Source organism: Thermobia domestica, chromosome 15 (genome assembly GCF_964235325.1).
Source record: "Thermobia domestica chromosome 15, izTheDome1.hap1.1, whole genome shotgun sequence".
Taxonomy (NCBI): Eukaryota; Metazoa; Arthropoda; class Insecta; order Zygentoma; family Lepismatidae; genus Thermobia; species Thermobia domestica.
Window position 1 is genome coordinate 139,215,094 of NC_137468.1, and position 21,029 is coordinate 139,236,122.

Sequence of the window (21,029 nt, forward strand, 5' to 3'; positions counted from 1 at the left end):
AAATTTTCGTGCTGTGTCGCCGGGAATCGAACCCGAGAGCACGTGAGTCAAACGCATACCGTCTATCTACTAGACCAGCGGAAAGAACTGAGGTAATCCTCGAACTAAACCACCTTAACCTGAATAAAATGCAATAAATTCATATTGAAATATGTCTAGTTGATAATACTACATTTATTCCTTATTTTTTTTACAGGTGCTTCTGGGTATTGTGTTGTTTCGTTGGAATGTCTAGCGCTCTTTATCTAATGTTTCGAATCTGGAAAAGCTGGTGTGACAATCCAATGATAACAAGCGTAGAGTCGACTAATTTCCCAGTCTCGATGCTGGCGTTTCCTGCTGTTACTATTTGCCCTGTCAGAAAAGCTGTTAGTGAAAAGCTTGTAGTTCAAACCTGCAATTCCAAGTGAGTATTTATGGTGTTTTTTCTTGTATTGATGTGTTTTTCACAAAAAAAATCATTAAGAATAAAGAGCCGCAATTGACCAATAGAAAATAAGAGATCGTATGACGAATTTATTTATAACCAGAAGTTTTGATGACCTTAGTCTTTTAGAAATACTTGTAAATTCACTATTCCCTATTTGTACAATAAATAAATACAGTTTCTTAACACTATTATAGGTTCCCATACTTAAATCTATATCTCACACGTACTACCATTCACTCCACAAAACAATAAGCATTGAGGTATATCAGGTTAGTTATATAGTCTTCATAACGAAAACACACTAACTACAGTTTGACAATTTTTTATTACAATCAGTAAGAAAGAAATGAGAAAAGAAGACAAGAGAAAAATCTCCATTTACAAGTGACAATACTATTATCATTAAACATTATATCACGGTTCATGAATTTTTCATGAAAGATTGTAACACGCAAGAATTTTCTTTTATGTTATTTATACTAATCGAGTACATTGTTTAAACATATTGGATATTCATAGTCTACGCATCGGAATTTTCAATCATTACTGTGGTCGATAACTTATACAAGTATTATACTTTATGGACGCTTAGATATGATTTAATACAAAATAATAAATGTAATATAATCAAAATGAATGTAACAAAACTGAAAAATTGAGCTGCTGAGGGTAGCTGGAGGTTTAAAATCCATCCTCCGAAATGAGGAGACAAATTCTCGTTTAATCCTCGAAGAGGAACATGACCTTAACATGGCTAAAGCATCATTAAAAAACCCTCACATGACTCTTTAACGCTCATAGTTTCAATCAGATGTATAATATTTAGCGCTAGTTTTATTTAGCGCCCATTTAATTGCTTGCATTCAGCAACCTATCCAAGTTTTATATTTAGTTCTACATTAAATGATCACAAATTTTATTATATTACTGTAACATAAGTCAAAGATGGAATAACAGCCTATACTGTCGCAAATTGGGTGATCTTAGCCTCCTCAGGGATTTCAGTTTCAATATGTTCAATTTATTACTTTCCAGGTTTTGGATGTGGGTTTCACTTGTATCCGGGGAACTTCCAAACATAATTTTGTGAAATGACTCCATTTGGAACCGACCATTATTATTCATAAGATGTCTCTAACAGATTCGATGGTAACCGTATTTCAAGACAAAGTCATTGAATTTTCTCTGGTTCACATACTTTCACCTTTAGATTGCACTGATGAGAATCACATATGGTTTGGAGATTTGTTAACATATGAGGAAGAGATGGCGGATAGTAAGTTGGATAATTCATTGGATCAGGATTTAACTGGTTCACAAATACATCACCGTAACCTGCTAAACTACTTATATTCCCACACATGCTTTATAGTAGTAATTAGTTTACACAAACATGGATACTTCACATCCAAAATCACATGCATTGATCTCGGCCGTATATAAGACAAATAAAAATAAAAAAAATATATATAAATATAGCACCAGATAATACAGTCGGAGTAGAAATAAGAGGAGTAGAGGCGTAGCACAGCACGTCGTTTCATCGACTGATACATCAAACGAAAGACATCTCATATCATTCGTTATTACATCTACATTGGTAAATTATTATTATATTCTCAAATATAAGTATATTCTATCGCTTTGCTGACGCATGCCCAGTTTACATAATTTTAACATTACTACTGAATGTTGCGAGCCCACAATGGACCCCAACATTGCAAAATTTCACCTCTGAGGTAAACTGTCAAATTAAAGGTTATAAATGATGCTATTAGTGGTACCCGGATAACCAAATACTGAAACTTATAACTCCCGACAAGAGAAACTGTAATTCGTATTTGTCAAGGTTACTGACTGAGGAAAAAGAAGCACGAAAACCATCAATCTGGATCACACGATCGCAAATATGGCCGATCGAGAGGGGAAACACGATTGGCTATGAAAATAAAATGTCCCCTAGTATCTAACTCATAGAAGTATCATTCTTCATGATCAGTGTGGAAATTGATTTTAAAACTTTCTCCCAAAAACCGAAATGAATTGGATCTAGATTGGCACTTAAGAACATCAAAAGAGCAGGGGGAAGGTAATGACTAAAAAAATATTTTGAAGAAATAAGGGTTCAAGAGGAAAGTAGATGGAATTAAAAAGTAGACGGTGAAGGAGAAAATGAACAGAAGAAAGATGCTACCGAAAATGGTATTCGGACCTAACCTAAAAGTTACGACAGGCGTCGATTTTAAAGCCAAAATTCTATCTCCATAGCCCGAAACGTTTGGCCTCTGCTATACTGGTAAGACTTATACAAGCTATACTGCTATTACTTTTACTATTAAAATAACTACTTCCAAACTAAGGTACTCTTTATTTACGGACACGGGTACATGCACACAAACTTCAAAAGTACTTTACTAATTTTTATCCCCATGCTACTAAATAATATTCTTCACAGTACTTCTAACAAGCCCACTTGCATACTCCAACTTCATTCTTGCTGCCACGAACTCTTTGACCCATGCCAAAGCCAGCCATCCTCATGCTCATCACAGACTATTGACAATAGTGTCACACTCTTCACAGACTATTTGCTATACCACGTTCTCCACAGATTACTCACTATTTAACTCTTCCACATTCTTCACAGATTATTCACTATTACACTCTTCCACATTCTTCAAAGACTATTCACTATTACACTCTTCCCCCGGTTTTTTTTTTTTTTTTTTTTTTTTTTTTTACAATGACAATCTATTAGGTGGTCTCCTGATCCTTCCGGATTTTCTTGGTAGCTGCCAATCTTGCTGCTCTGCTGATGTTCTGACACCTCCTGGATATCTTGTTGGTAGCTGCCTATCTGGGTCTCGTACTGGTGTTCTGCCATCTTCTGGGTGTTGTCTTGGTAGGTGTTGATCTTGCTCTCTGACTGATGTTCTGTCACTTTCTGAATTTATGTTTGGACTTCTAGGCAGTTGTACATCTTCCACTGCTGCGTCTGCGAGCGGGTTCTTTCGGCAAAGAAACCATATATCCTCCTGACATTTTCTTGGCATGTTATCTTCTCGGTCTTCCTTTGCTTGCGGAAAAATTATTTGATGTCGATGGCACTTCCGTATTTTTCCTTGTATGCTTACCAAAAATACGACTGGGCTCATCTGCCTGACCAGTTCGCCTTTGATAAATTTAGGAAAACGATCGCGATAGTTCTTCACCCAGACCACTTCATTCTTTTCTTGTTGCTCCACTTCTTTCCTGTCTTTCTTGCCGCGTTCAAACACTCCCTTCTGTACAACATTAAACATTGTGCGTGGTTGGAAATTTAACATCAATTCCGCTGGTGGTTTCCCTGTTGCCTTACTCGGTGTGAATCGAAGCATGTATAATATTTCTTTCAGCTTATGCTCTCCTAATCTACGGTTCCATGTATATTTATTGTCTAAAAACTGTTTTCTTAAAAGCTGCTTTACTGTCTGCACGGCTTTTTCAGCGATTCCATTGCTTTCTGGGTTGTATGGTGGAGTTAGCACTGCCTTGATGTCTCTTTCCTTTAGGTATGTCGTGAACTCAAATGATGTGAAAGGAGGTCCGTTATCTGATACTAAAGTCTTTGGATACCCGAAGATTTGAAAAAACTCGTCTAACTTTTGTTTAGTTTCAGATGCTGTCGTTGAATTTACATTCCACACTTGGATCCATTTTGAATAACTGTCCACTAACAGCAAAAATTTAGATCCCACACAATCAAAGTGATCTACATGCACTCTTCCCATCGGTTGTGCTTCTGCTTTCCAACTACTATATTGATTTTTCGTGTTATTCCTATGCATGCTATTACACGTTTCACAAAATTCGCTCATTTTTTTGATATCACGGTCTAAACCTGGCCACCAAACTGCTTCCTTAGCTACAGCCAGCATTCTCCAAGCACCTAGGTGATTCCTGTGTAACTGTTCCAGATACTTCTTCCTTAACTTATGTGGGAGTACAGTTTTGCCTTCCATAATCACACATTTGTTCACAACTGAAAGTCTTTGCTTGTTGTTAAAGAATGTTCTTAACTCTGTAGTATTATGTTCTTCCTTCAACTTCCTGGGCCAGCCTTTTATTATCCATTCTCTCACCTCACATAATAGTCGGTCTTCTTCCGATGCCTCCATGACTTCTTGAAGCGTTAATGGTGCCAACATTATTTGGCTTATGAACTCTTTTTCGTCTATTTTTACATCCACTGGTGCCTCATTAATCGGTAGTCTGGATAGGAAATCTGCTACTTCCACTTGCTTACTATAAAGGATTTTGAAGTCGTACGAAGACAAGAACAGCATCCATCGTTGGAGTCTTGGTGAAGCTGCGTCTGGAATAGCCTTTTCTCCGAATATGATCTTGACTGGCATAGAATCTGTAATAATTGTAAAACGTCTACCGAACAAATATTTATGAAATTTCTTTACTCCGTGTATTATCGCTAATGCGTCTCTTTCGAACTGGGCATAGTTACGTTCTGCATTGCTCAATGTTGCTGACGTACACGCTACCGTCTTCAACTTGTTATTCACTTTGTTACACAGCATAGCGCCGATTCCATCCTGTGATGCATCCGTAACGAGTACCACCTCTTCCTTCTCATCAAATGGGTGTAGTATTTCCGCCTTCTTCAGCAGTTCTTTTGCTTGTGTAAATTCTTGTGCATGTCGTTCATCCCAACACCATATGGCTCCTTTTCTTAGTAACGCATACAACGACGGAATTTTTGACGCTAAGCCAGGTAGTTGTCTATGGTAAAATGAAAGCATGCCTAGGAAGGCCTTCAGTTGCGTTACATTCGTCGGTTCGGGACATTTCATGATCGCTTCCACCTTATCTTCCATTGGTTTAATTCCTTCTGGACTAATATGATGTCCCAAATACTCTATTTCCTGTTTGAAGAAAACACACTTGTCTCCCCGCAGTCTGATATTCAGATCCTTGAACTTTTGTAGAAGTATCCGTGTCTTTTCGTAACAATCATACGTATCTTTTCCCCATATTATCACATCATCCAAGAAACATGCAGCCCACGGTAAATCTTGCAACACTGACTCCATAAACTTTTGAAAAATTTGTGCTGCACAGCTCAACCCAAATGCTAGTCTTTTGTGTTGGTATAAGCCCCAAGGTGTGTTCAGCGTCATGTATTTTAATGAATTTTCATGGATCAACAATTGTTGGTACGCCTGCTTTAAATCACACAATACGAAACAATTGGCACCCTTCAACTTGTTCATTAAGTCTTCAATGCGTGGTAGTGGGTACGATACTTTTTCCAGAACTTTGGTTACCGTCACGCGAAAGTCCCAGCATAATCTGATGCTTCCATCTTTTTTTCTCGCTAATACCAGTGGCGTTGCCCAATCGGAATAATCCACTTGCGTCAAAATTCCTTGTTGCACCAACTTATCTAACTCATCTTTCACTTGTGGTTTCAAACTTACCGGTATTTCGTATGCCTTCTTGAAAATTGGTACCGCTTCTTCTTTCACTGGTAATACCACTTTGTACCCTTTAACTGGTGTGTTTAAGTCTCCCTCAAACACTTCTTTGAACTCATCTTTGATTTTACTTGCTAAGTTGTCAGCTACAGTTACGTCATCTGTTCCTATCGAAGCAATATTACTACTAAACTGTTCTTTCCAACAAGGCCAAAGTATATTGATCCATGAACGTCCCACAATTGGTTGGTTTAGTTTAGCATCCAGTACATATAATGGTAACTGCCACTTACTACTTTTCCACTGCACTTCTACCATTATTTTACCTTTAGTGTCTAACGGTCTACCATCGGCATTGCATAATTTAATGGTATCCGATACTACTTGTTTGTTGGGGAAATGTTCGTTGCATGCATCTCTACTGATTACTGACACTGCGGCACCGGTATCTAGTTCAAAAAACACTGTCTTACCGTCACATTTTAGCGGTATGTTACATAAGTCCTTGCGTTTACCGTCTGGTACGTCCATTGCCAATAATTCAACGATCTTATCTAAGTTTTCTTCCTGCATTACTGACGTTTCTGGGGATGTCACTTTAATTTCTTTCACTTTTTCTGTTACTTCTTCTGCGTCAATAGTCCCTTGTACTTCGTGTCTTTTAAAACACATTTTCTGAAAATGGCCTTGTACACCACAAAAATTACACTTCACATATTTCGCAGGACAGGAGTATTTGTTATGTTGTTTTCCGCACTTACCACACACAAATTTACCCTTGTACCGTTCTGCTTTATTACTATTTCCACTGTTACTACTGTACCTTACCTGTGTTTGATTTTTCTTATTTGGCTTACCTTGACAATGACTCAACACATTCACCTGACCAACCTCTTCGAATTCTTTCTTTCTCATGATTGCCATATCGTTACCAATAGTTTCCGCTTGCACTGCCATTTGAACAGCTACGGTGAAGGTCATATTGTCTTCTGCTAACAATCTCTTACGCACATTATCGTCGTTGATGCCATATATAAACTGATCCCGTAATGCTTCTTCTAAAAATGTGCCGAATTTACACAATGCTGCTTGCTGTCTCAACGTGGCTACAAATTCGGTAACGGATTGACCTTGTAACTGTTGAATAAATCTGAATTTGTACCGTTCTGAAATTGTGTTGAGTTTTGGTCGGAAGTGTAACACTAACTTGTCTTTGATTTTTGCGTAGGTCAGATCTTGTATCTTTTCCGGTTCACAAATGTCTCTCAATAGTTTGTATGTTTTTGCCCCGATAGACGCGATCAATGTGGGCACTTTCTTTGCGGCCGGTAACTCCATGGCTATGCAGAATTGATCAAACCTGTCCAAATAATCACTTATTTCCTGGTCTTCCACCTCAAATGCTTCAAAAAGTTTGGAACCTGCCATATTGTAAATCCTTTTACCTCGTCGCCACTGCTATACTGGTAAGACTTATACAAGCTATACTGCTATTACTTTTACTATTAAAATAACTACTTCCAAACTAAGGTACTCTTTATTTACGGACACGGGTACATGCACACAAACTTCAAAAGTACTTTACTAATTTTTATCCCCATGCTACTAAATAATATTCTTCACAGTACTTCTAACAAGCCCACTTGCATACTCCAACTTCATTCTTGCTGCCACGAACTCTTTGACCCATGCCAAAGCCAGCCATCCTCATGCTCATCACAGACTATTGACAATAGCCTCAAACATGGCCACACGGGGGTCCTTCGCGGAAGAAGATGCAAATCTGTGCCCTCTATGAGAATTTCACAAAGAAAGCTTTATGAAAGTCTCACTACTCGCTGTATCCTGCTCAATCCGCCAAAGACAAAACCAGACTATAACCGTCCTGAGTTCGTGGATTTCACTACTTCTACTACAAGCGGCGTCACTAGATTCTGAATAGATAAAATCGTTATCAGATTTGTTACGAGGTTGGTTTAGACTACCTGTCTCTGGTTGGAGTTCAGATTTCTGCGTTACCTTTTCATTAAGAGTGTTAGTGTCTGGCTCAGGTTCCAATTCCAATGTTTTGTTTACACTAGGAATATCAGTCACTAACTGAGGTTCAATTTCCGGTGTTTCGTATTCAGTAGGAACATCTGACTGTACCTGGGGTTCACATTCCGGTATTTTGTTTTCAGCAGTTTCCGTTTGCTGACTATTTTCACGAAACACGTCCCGTAAACCGTCTATCTTTTGCCCTACTTCGCTCTTTACCTCAGTAAAAGTCTCTCTATTTTTATCCAGTTTTCGTTCTAACCTAGCAAAATTCTCTCTATTTTCCTTTTTTAAATCTTCAAAAGTCTCTTCAAAAATTAACTTTAGTTTCCTGATTATATCTGCCTCGTTGTATGCCATCTTATACAAAATAGAATAGACTATTAGTAAAACATATTTTTAAAATCATCTGAAAGAGAAGTTTTTTTTTTTTTTTTTTTTTCAGATTACTGGTTCCAAGCTGGAAAAGAAGTGATATATTAAAATATTTATCTTATAAATATTCGAGCACCAACGGTCTCGATTCGGGTCGGTAGTTCGGGCGTCATTTATTTATAATCGACTAAAGGTCGAGTCGCTGTTCGGGCGTCCATTTATTTGTAACCATTCTCAAGTTCGTGGTCCATTTATTTGTAATCGATTGAGTGTTCATGTCACTGTTCGGGCTTCCATTTATTTGTAATCGCCTGTAGTTCTGATCTGATCGCTGTCCTCGGCTCGTGGTATTACCAATAAGTATACTCCTGATACTTTAACTTACCTGGACAGGACGACGAAGACCTCTCCAAAGAAGATTACAAACTGTTTCCCAAAAAGCTCGTCGGTCTCAATAATGAGATGAGCATTAGGCGCCGAGAGGTTCGGGTGTCTCGTCTCGAAAACCTCACGGACGATCAGACGGTCATCCAGACCATAACGCACACAAATATCACTCATACAAACAACGAAAACACACTGGATTAATTGACACTATACTTATTTATTAGAACACTATTTTGAAAAAAAAAAATAACGAAGAGAAATGAATACAACACTGGACACTAATAAATTTTGCCGTTGAAATTACGTTTTGCCCTATTCGGGAGATATAGCCCTTTCTATGTATATATGATTATAATTCAGGTATCACTATAAATACTTTGCTCACACCATTAACACACTTGGGGGATTCGCACTGGGGAAAAGTTGTCTGGATCGTCCCACGATGAATCCAGTTGTTACGCTGAACAGTCCTGCAGCGTAAAGGTGAATCTTCAGCAAACACACAAAAGAAGATCTCCACAATGGAATATAGATATTGGAGGGCGCGTATGTAACATTTTAAACGCACAAGGTCTGAGGACCTGGGATTTCACTGATTGGGGCTAGCCGTAAGAAATCGTCCTTCACCGGCTAAATAGCTTGTGCCCCTTAACACAACTTATGTTTGAAGTTCAACGCGAGATGCGTGGTTGCATCTTCCAGACCTGGAGTCAAACTCCCTGAGCGTCCAAGCTCAAGCTACGGATTGCAATGGTCAACAGAAAAGTGTTGGCAGTTCATTTCGAAAATTACTCAGTTAACTCACCTGTATGCACATACAAACAGAATATAGAAAACAATTTCTGTTAATTTTAGTCAACTGCCCATAATGCACTAGACACGGCGATAACACTGGCGTGAGAAAGTACAGATAACGGGCTACGAAACAACACAGTTGGTGCCACTTTGGTTACTGAAACATCTGGTCAGTCCGTATTTCTCCAATCTATTATAATGTTTCCATAAGCGATTAAAGAAAACACTTAATTCAGTTCCCATTAACTATAGAATATATACTGTGCATATAATGAGTCAGGGAGAAACACTGAAATGGTTAGTCACTAACTGAAATGTTCTCAGCAAAATCAATGTTTTAAATATATATATGAAAAAACGATGAAAGACTTCTTTGTCCAATTGTGTGGGAAAGAAGCAATTCCCACCAAAGAAAGAACTTATGTGCGTTGCAGAATAAAGTATAAATCGAAAATAATAATCACTGTCTTCACGAAATATACAGGGCGTCCACAAAAAATACTTCTATAACCTGGTGGCGGTTATAAGACTATGCTGATGTAGTCGTTGTGGTGCCTTAATTTTGAAATTTCCGCAATTGTCCGACGCCACAACAGCAGGGAGGAAAAAGAATTCAGCTTAAGACGAAGAAAACAGTTTGAAAACGGGGGAAAGAAAAGAATGAATTCTTGAGTTTCTGTGGGGATACCCTTGCGCCGCCCCTGCACTACATCGAATTGTGCATTAATAGAATCTACGGCTAAAAATTGTGGACATTCCTTTCTACCCGACTTCGATCCGACATTTTGTTCTCGAGTTATGGCCGTTTTTGCATTTTTCCGACAAAATTTCGGCTGGTCATAGCGCCGAGCGAAAGCATTTATGCACCCAGGTCGGTCTATATTTTTGTCTTATCCTGGTGTCAAGAACCACTTCCCAAACATTCTCGGCGTTGTTTTGCAAAACCTTGTATAATAAGTTTTTTTTTTATTTTTTTTATTTTAAACTAATAAGTGAAAGCTTGTAAGTCTTATTGAAACGTTTGGGTTGCGACCGGAGCGATAAAGAAAAGTTTAGCCAAATGTGTTTCTTTGCAAACGGACAATAATACTGATTTAATAGGGTGACAACACTTTTACTGGGTGCCTCGTCGTTCTCTTTTCCAATACTTTTTTTTTCTTTCTGCTTGCTTGTTCGGCGCCCTCTTGCTATCAGCACCCGAGGCAACGGCCCCGCTTGCCTCCCCTTCCCGTAGCTACATCTCTGATTCTAGCATACAGGCAATGGATTTTGTTTAGTTTAATGTTTGACGCTTATGCTCTGTGACTAAGGGAGACGTTGATGATCATAATGAACATAATAGTTGAATGAAGGAAATGTAAAGAAACGGGAGAACTCTGAGAAAACCCACGCACACGGTGTTTCCCCACTACTAAAAAAACCTGAATTGTAATCACATTAAATATCTAGGAAATTTCAAGCAGACTATAAACTTAGAGGTCACCACAATGATTGTATTTTGCACATATAAAGTTGCTTAAGCTGCATATTAAATTATCTTCATTTATCTTGTTAACTTCTCTTAAATTTTAGTTACAGTTACTTGGAAATGGTGGCTATCATCCAAGGGATGGTTGATCCTGATGGAAGATTCACAAATACTGCTAATTTACCTGAAGTTGAAGTGGAACCTTCTATAGCTTTGACATATTTGCGAAATGTAAGTTTTCAATTATTTTATTAAACTATTTCTTAGAATATTACTTCCTATCTGTTTGCTTTCCCAAGGTTTTACTTTTTTTAATGAAAAGAAAATTCGTACTGCTGGCGCAATTCGTCCGGTTGCATTTTTACCTATAACCAAAATAAGATTATATTGCTGCTGGTACTGAAGATTCGTACATAAATCTTGTAGTCGAAAAAATTCATAAGTTCATAAAAGTTTCAAACACGCAGAACTACCACTTATATCGAATCTGATGAACTTTTGCAAGAACTTACAGATAATTAAATTCCTGAAAGAATTCGAACTCATGCAAATTTCACATTATGATGCCAATACACTCATCACATTTTTTAAAGAACAATGAAACTTCTGGTTCGGAAATATAAGTTTGAATTTTCATTTTATGCAGTATTAAATGAATAACAAATATGATACATTGTTATTTTCCTTTAAGATCTTAACCAGAATTATTCCCACATCATTACGACCGCCCTTTTCATTACTTGAGTAAAATATTCTGTATCATTCGCTTCTCAATTGCCCGCTACCTTCCCATCTAAATTCAGAAGCTAGTACCAAGTCTAGATTATTTTATTTCATTTTTCTTTAAGATTTTATAATTTCCCTTCCTGTAACATGTTATGTGCATTCTATATTCCTATTCTAAACCTCTTGTTGTTACTTCTCTTCCTCCCTCCAGCCATGTTTCCAACACTTACTCTTTCGTCCAATAGTCCTTCTCAAGACATTCCGCTCTCGGAGATCGAAATAGAGGATATTTTACCTCCGGAATTAAACGAGGAGCATACTGAAAATCGTGAGCAACATGTTTTCACAACCGTAATCTTTAGTTGTAAGTGAAACCAAGTATATTATCTCAATCTACAGACCTTTCTTTCTTTCTTTCTTTCCAGACGTTGATGCTGTTTGGTGCTAGCACGTGACCACAGGCAGGATTTCCAAAATGGGGGACAGCGATGTTTCGTTTCGACAGCGTGCTGTGATTGAGTTCCTTGTTAAAGAGGACCAATCTGCTTCTGAAATTCACCGCAGACTGCAACGTGCCTATGGAGATGTGTGGGTGGGTGCCAGCAGTGTTAGGAGGTGGGTGAAACATTTTAAGGCTGGAAGCACGAGTATCGAGGATAGCCTCGCAGCGGGCGCCCTCGAACTGCCTCCACGGAATCCAACAAGGTAAGAGTTGATGAGCTGATTAGGGAAGATAGGCGTATCGCTGTGAATGAAATCGCTGCAACTTGGTGTTGGACATAGTGCTGTGCAAGAAATGATCCACAGCTTAGGTTATCGGAAGGTTTGTGCCCGTTGGGTCCCACGTTTATTAACAGAGGACCACAAACGTCAGAGACTAACCATTGCCCAAACCCTTCTTCACAGATTTCGACATAAAGGTGATGACTTTTTGACGAGTATTGTGACTGGAGATGAAAACTGCTTCCATTATTATGAACCTGAAACAAAACGACAGAGTATGGAATGGCACCACTTGAATTCGCCACCGAAGAAAAAAGCGAAGACAGTGCAATCGGTAGGGAAAGTTATGGGAAGCGTCTTCTGGAAAGCGCAGGGTTGCATTCTGGTTGACTTTCTTAAGCCTGGACAAACCATAAATTCTGCCCGCAACATCCAGACACTTTTGAAGCTCCGTCGTGCCTTGCGTGATAAACGTCCTGGCAAGATCATCCTTCAACAGGATAATGCGCGTTCGCATACTGCACGTGCCACTATTGGCAGATCAGGGGATTTGGGTGGGAAACACTTCCACGTCCTCCCTACAACCCCGACATGGCTCCCTCCGACTACCATCTTTACGGTTTACTGAAGGAACAAATGCAAGGCCATCGCTACGAGACACTGGAGGATATATGGCAAGCAGTGCGTCAGTGTCTACGGGCAGCTGGAACGGCATTCTATCGCAAGGTTATTTTCAAACTTGCAGAGCGATGGGGAAAATGTGTGCAAAAAACGGAGACTATGTGGAAAAGTTAAACAAGGGTCTGTAGATTGAGATGATATGTTTGGTTTCACTTACAAATAAAGATTACGGTTGTGAAAAAAATATTGCTCATGACTTTCAGTATGTTCCTCGTATTTTGACTTGCGAAAGACCATTATTCACACGTTATATTTTTGCTGTCAGCAAACTAGGTAAAGATAGAGTGGTGGTTTCCCTTTGCTTTCCACCCCGTAGAGTAGTGGTATCCTAGATGTTATAGTCACTCTGACCATTTCTGGAACTAATGCCCAAGTTGTCGTATCAATCATTATGATTTTCGCCAATTTGAATACTGGAAGAATTGCTCTCCTTTCCCAAGACGCTCTTCGCCTTGCTACTCCAGTTAGACCAATTTGGTTGAGGTAGCCCTTCTGGGAGTGAACTACGGCCGACATAGCTTCAAATTTCACTGTAGCACACAATCCTCTCCAACCGACACGTGAGTGTCTTCGTTAAACAAAATGCTTAGAAGTAGGTTTACAAATATGCACTTTATCTTCCTCCAGCATATTTGACACGATTTGATAGCTCAAAGAGCAGGGAACTTTCCTATCCTTCCTGGCATCTTAAATAGACAACAGAAAATACGGATAAATGGGATTGACTTGGTGAGCAACACTACTATTTTCAAGCTAACACAGAACAAAACTTCACTGAAAATTTTTCCGAGCTTCTATAGTGAGTGTATTCGGCAGAGCATGCTGGAACATCCTTAAATAAGTTATTCAGAACTCTGAAATTCAACGATTCTCCAGTCCAATACCTACATTGTAATCTTAAATATTCCATGAAAATTAAGTAATTCGCAATTTCCTATATCAAGTATTACAGGATCATTCGGCAAAATTTGATATCTGACTTGAAGGTATCCAGAAATTTAAAGTTTACATTGAAGCCATCTATTTATTTATTTATTTATTTATTTTTTTACAAGTTCATAGGTGAAAGAGCCTCTCTGAAAGCGATTTAAAGGTCACAAGTTGTATAATTCTCTAGGAACGCCGATGTCAAATAACTTGTACATACTTGCCCTTTTACGGTAATCCAGAATCGCGCTTTCATGTCCATCTGCTTCTTTTGAGACATTTTATTAAGAGGGACGCTAAACTCAAAATCAACTCAACTCATTTTATTAAGAGATTCATTCAAATCCACAAAGTAGTTATCACTTCTTGAACAACTGAATTAGTTCACTTCTAAAGTACGGCGATAATCCATAACTAGAATGTATGCCATTTTACGTCGAAGCTACATTTTCCCGACAATCTCACTGTCTGGGAACATAAGTTTGAATATTTTAACATCTTTAGCAGCAGTACGCATTGATGTATGTAATTACACTTGAATATACCATATTAATTTTCTTTTTGTAATGCTATCTTTTCTAAGAATCTCAGTAAATTTACTTTGTTTCGTCCCCGAACTCGAATTCACTTGCATCATATAATTCACATTTGAGCAGGCATCACTAGAAACATTTAAGTGCCATACAGATGAGATACAAGTAGGATAACACTCCAAGTCAGAAGACAACACAAAGTACTGACTTCTTTTCATGATACACAAAAGCACTAACTGTTTCTGATATCAAGATAGAAAAGGTCATCTGCGTAGGCTCTTTACTTTTCATGTTGTTTGTTATTTCTTGCTGTTCCATGTCACTCAGCGAAACGACGCTCCGGCAAGTATTCCAACAAGCAGGAAATTTGTCACATGGTATTTTTCGAATCAATGATAAAGAATTATGTAACAACCAGGAGGGATTGAATATGGTCTTCGAATACTTAAAAGCTGACATGTTGGTTATCTACACATGAATAGTGGATAAAACGAATACTGAATACCGCAACCACAACACCTCTTCACATTCTATCCTGCCTCTGTAGCTTGAACAACCATTCACAACACCTCTTCACATTCGATCCTGCCTCTGTAGCTTGAATAACCGTTCACAACACCTCTTCACATTCGATCCTGCCTCTGTAGCTTGAATAACCATAACAGGGTTATTTGGCAACGTTTTGATATCTGACTTGAAGGTATCCAGAAATTTAAAGTTTAATTGGTGCCATCCATTGATATTTGAATGTTCTTTTACAACCATGATAAATCAACAATGACGTTAAAAAAAATCGTTACCAGAAAGCTGTTACTATGCATCTCTCCACGACTTCTTGGCCGCCTTTCTATACAACATACTGTCGTAAATAGAAGCCTGTTGTTGACGATTGTGTAAAATATTTCTCTTTTGCTACGTACGCCGTCTCAACTCACTGCATTAATCAACTTGCATTTGTCTGTATGTAGTAATTACATATTGCCAAATTAAACATTATACGCTCCTCTGACAATACCAGTTTAACAATTTAGACTGTAAATATAACCAATATTAATGTTGCTTGCTTGTACACTCTCCACCAAAATTCATACTCACTACATACATCTAGTAGAATTATTCACCTACTAGGATAATTCAAAAACATTCGTGAGTTGGGATATCCTCATTGACAATGATATTTTGTACCCTAATATCAATTAAATAAGATGTATGACACACATACTAAAAACTAAACTAAATTTCTGACATAATAGATTGTAGCGACGCAGGGCCTACCAGCAGGCTTGTGACACTCATATCTATGGGATAATGTATGGTCAGCACATCGGTTTCCCTCGTTATTACTGGCTTTCTAGATCGGATTCCGCTACTTCTTTATTTCTAAAAGCTCCGCTTTGTTCTCCCAATGGGTTTACGCCACAATGCCAACACCATCCTGGTAAGTACGGTCACTCTCTTTCTTCTGACCAGACTCAGCTCTGTTTGACTTCGCTGATCTCACGAGTAATGTTATCACAGTGTCGCTATGACACACACTGGCCGGTGTGAACGTATCACACACATTAAAACTGAATTTGCTTAGTGAATATGTTGAATTATGTGAGTAAATGATCAATGACGTTTCTAAACATATTCTAGTATAGAACTAGTGTAATGACACCTTCTTTCGCTAATTACTTCAGAAAGAAGGACTGATTTCAGTGTAATTTCCATTAACTTTCAGAGAATATCCTAGGTATATTCTCTCTTCATGAGAGTAAACTGAATACAAATTGTTTCACTTTCCAAAAGTTATTGATAGTGGTAGAGGAGTATATAAGTACATTTCCTAGATATCCTGTCATCAATCATAATCTGTTGATTTATTGTTTCTGAAGGTTGCTCCTATATGTGAAGATATGATCATATCCTGCCAATGGAATAACCAACTGACTGACTGTAGCCAACTGTTTCGCTATGTTTTAACGGATAATGGATTTTGCTGTACTTTCAACAGTCTTACTCCTCGTGATCAGTTGAGGACTTCAGAGACTTAGTAAGTAGTAAACCAATAGTTATTCGTATTTTCTCTAGATTTTAAGAAGGAAGAGTTAAGGTAAGGTAAAGAAAAAGTTAAGAATATTTTTATTACTATTATTGTTACGATCTAGTGATGTTTTTCCATTAATTCGTTTTATTATCTAATCTCTAATCTAGTTTTCATTTACGATCTATTAAATAGCATATGTAAGGATAACTTGACCAACAGTGTTTTTTTAGACGAAATCTCTGAAGTGCACAATCACTTCCTATTCGATGCAATGCAAACATAATATATGGTTTATTTTACTAACGGTAGAGTATTAAGTGTTGAAGCAACTCGTAAAGAAAAATTTACACATTTCTAGAATATTTAAGTAGACAAATATTTCATTTCCCAGTACTTTGGCATTTGATAGGAGTTAGCCGTAGTAAATACCCATTAGGTCCGGCCAAGTGAGCTTATCTCCTTTGACAGTGGTATAACTGTACTTACTAATTTATTATCTTAGATAGTTGGAGCCCCTTTAATTAAACTTACAAATTCTACAATCTTTCTATCAAGTTTGTAAATTATTGGGAGCAAAAGGACATGATACCAAAGCGTTCTTTGTAACTGTCCTACATTAGTGTTACAAGATTAGTACATTTTGTAAAGCATATCTTATGTCGCTACAACTAGTTCAGGATAATCGTTAGCTACTAAATTACAAGGTATTTAGTACTAAGAACGGCATCACGAACAGGGAAGCCCAAGGTCATCTAATAATATAAGTAATCTTACTTTAAATGATTTTGATTTAAAGTTTAAGGTCCCATTCAGCAGTGAGGCTATATGAGACGTGCACCTACTGATTAAGGTGAAATACGAACTACATTGGATCCTACTGGGAATCGAACCCGAGTATCCCAAAGGCCAAAGGTGCTTACGCTAACTCCTTATCCACGAAAGAGCTCTTTAAAAACTAAAGTAACTAATAACATGAGTAATATAAATCTAAGAAGTAAAATAACTTAATACAAATAATGTAAATTTAAACAGTAAAGTAACTATTACTGTAAGAAATATTAACTAAACAATACCAATAAAATATTAATTGAAGCAATTTATGTAGGTGAAATTAATTAATGAATAATATTAACTTGAAAAGTTATGTAACTGATAGCGTCAGTAATATTGACATAGAAAGTAAAGTAATGGTTTAACATACTAATATTAATTAAAACGTAGAGAGTAATATGAATAATATTAGTATAAAAAGTAACTAATAAATAATTTAAAAATAAGTAAACTAACTAGTAGCACACGTTATGATAATTTGAAATATTAAGAAATTCCTAACGTAAACAGTGCCGGACTGGCCAACGTTGGCACTTGGCGATCGCCAAGCGCCCGAAGCCCGAGGGTCCTCGCAGGGATCACTAGGTACAGAACCTGTAGGCCTCGGTCGAATTTGATCGATCGTAAAACACTTTCTTGAGTCTGCTGCTTACCAAAAACGTTGCGGAAGCCTAAGTTCGTCTTCCCAAAAGAAGTCTTCTCGGGCCACTCTTGCTCATATCAGTACGGCCCCGTGAACCAGTAAAACTTTGTACTTAGCAAAAGCCCCCTCTAGTCTGTAACGGCCCCTTGCGCTTACGCTCCCATGTGCTCAAGTCACATGTGATAAGAGGGCTGTCTCAGTATTATTGTAACTTTTTTTCGATCTGTTTTGTACTACATATTTATTCAATACAGAAAATATGATTTTGTCACTTATCATGTTTTGTAACTGACGTGTTAAGTTTATATATATAGGGGGGTTAAGGACCCGCGCCAAGAGCCCTCAACTTGGCCGGTCCGACACTGAACGTAAGTAATATTAATTCAGTAAGTGAAGCAGTAATAACATACGTTACATTAATTTTAAAATTATAGTAAGTAATAACATGAGTAACATTATTTAAAAATAATGATGGAAGCATTATTAACTTGTAAAGAAACCAATAACATAAACAATTATTTATTTTAAAAGTAACATAACTATGAATATAAATATTTTTAAATAAAACTTCAATTTACTTCATCATTTCCTTATTCACACAGTAATAATCTAATCTTAAAAAAGTATTTTGTACCTTTTTCTTTTCTTTACGCCTTGGCATTTACGCAGTCTGTGGTAGAAGATTAATTATAATATTTCTTCATACTGAGAAAATGAAGTCTAAGGGTACCACTTCAACTTTACTTGAATAAACACAAACTATTTATCTATTTTCAAAAAAGTACACGATAGAAGTAAAAGCACAGTATTTGCAGCAAAGAGATTTATAGCTTTGTTTTACCCTTATGTCCATAAGAGTATATTGTTATTGTAAATCTATAAATATTATCAGAGATTGTGCTCTAAAGGGAATTAGACCAAGTTATTTAATGTAAGCTGTACTATTTATTCGTCTATTAAGGTATCTAGAATAATTTCTGATTAATTGATAGAGGAATACCGTAAAATTGTCAGTTTCTTTTCTTTAACTGAAGTAGCAATTCAATTTGTGACCTAAAGATTTTGAAATTTATAATTTAAATACGTCTTTATCTTGCCTCTAAATTAGGAGTGAAAATTATACAAAGATACAATGTACGTACGCAAGATCAACAACTATTGGATACACCAACAGAGAAATGCAAGCTAGTATCAGATGAGCAATAGGAGAAAAGTGTGAAGACATCATTCAACTTATTAAATGTTAAGATAATTTATGATAGTCGGTTTGAAACGCTACTTACGTATGGAATAGTTTACTGGGAAATGCAACACAAAGTAAGATAATATTTAAAATTCAAAAAAAGAACAATGAAAGGTACATGAAAGGTACCAAATATGTAAAATAATTTTTAGACAATTTGAAATTTTCCCAAAATCTTTTATCCCTACATATTACGAACAATAAGCTTCATAAATAAATATATCAAATCAGCTCTTAAATGCAACAGTGACCTACATATCTACAATGCTAGAAATAAAAAGGATTTTGCTACATTTATACATAACACTACCAAAAATGTCTTAAGTGTATAGGAATATTAATTTAAAGCAAATTATCTAAAAATACAAGAGACTAAAAATCAGATAAAATTTTCAAACCAAGTCTATCAAATTATCTAATGCAACATTGTTTTTATTCCGAATATGTTGAACATTCACAAGATAGGAAGTTGCAAAGCTAGAAGCCAATGAAGGACTAGAAACTACAAAGTCAGCAGATCGAAGTTAGCTCACTATTTAATACATCGAATAAATATATTATAAGTATCATCACTATGAAAGCTAAATGTGTATAACTATATGTATATTCTGGTGTATATAAGACCATCTGGACATGCTTTTTAAGCTGACTGATTTTGCTCTAGTAATATAAGATGTATATAAAATGTCTTTGTTACTTTTATATAGATACTGCATGTACAAATGTACAATATTTGTGATCGTTTGAATATAAAATATATAAATGGCATTATTATTATTATTATTATTATTATTATTATTATTATTATTATTATTATTATAAAAACAATTCTGTCCTTCATTCAGAAGTAGAGCTGCAAGATAATTTTTGTCATAATCTCTGTTTACGCCTAAGAGATTGTTAGAGTCCATTAAATAAAGAAATAATAAGTGGATCATCGATATTGTTGCAACAATATAAGTAGAGGGAAATGAAATGCAAAAAATCTACTTATGTTGCAAAATCTACAGCAAGGCCACTGTTACTTTGAAAATAGCGTCAATTTTATGGTAACAAAAATTGCTGCACTTCTACGACATTCGAGTCTGTGAAATAAAAGCCACTCCTGCGCCGGTCCTTAGGTGTATTTAATTTCTGAGCAACTTGGAAATGAAGCACTTAGAATTCGTCACCATTTGTAGGAAAGATGAAATACGCATTTTTGCAATTGATCTTCTTATGCATGATAAGAATTTGGTAGGATATTGATGTCAATTGCCTAGTGACCTTTCCAATGAAACATGGTGCTGTTTATATATATAACACAAGAACAAAGTCATTCAAATAGACCGGACCATATATTTCCGCGTGATAGGGTTTGGTTTTTCCTATTGGTTGGGTCTAAGTTCGACTACGTGGTTGATTGGTGACAAAAGTGCTTCAACTTGTGCAATATCATCGGAATTATTAGCGTCCGTTTTCATATCTTCGAAATCAGCAACTCCTTTCTGCAGCAACAGGAAGTTTCTTTTTTCTCGGTTTCTGTATAGTTCCTACTACACGAGCTTCTTCCAGCTACGTAAAATATGTTTCTGTTCATGATTTCATTTATTGAGCATTGTCTTCTGTATTTTCTTCAGCATGCGCCACCTTTTCAAGGACTACAATATAGGCAAGAATTCAAATATTTACATCATGTCTCTTTCATGCTCTGAAAAATGCGACATCCAGTCTGAAAAATGCGACATGCAATG

The 21,029-nt window shown here is 36.8% G+C and overlaps 1 protein-coding gene across 1 annotated transcript in view; it reads left to right on the forward strand.

Annotated features, from left to right (window-relative positions):
- Nucleotides 1-201: 201 nt before the first annotated feature.
- The window catches only part of LOC145671912 (pickpocket protein 28-like), a 45,898-nt gene continuing 25,070 nt past the window's right edge, over nt 202-21,029 (forward strand). The window contains exons 1-3 of the mRNA XM_081741122.1: nt 202-406; nt 11,065-11,191; nt 16,428-16,585. Coding sequence (XP_081597248.1) covers nt 228-406; nt 11,065-11,191; nt 16,428-16,585 — 464 coding nt within the window. The 5' untranslated portion in view covers nt 202-227. The remainder of the gene's footprint in view (nt 407-11,064; nt 11,192-16,427; nt 16,586-21,029) is intronic.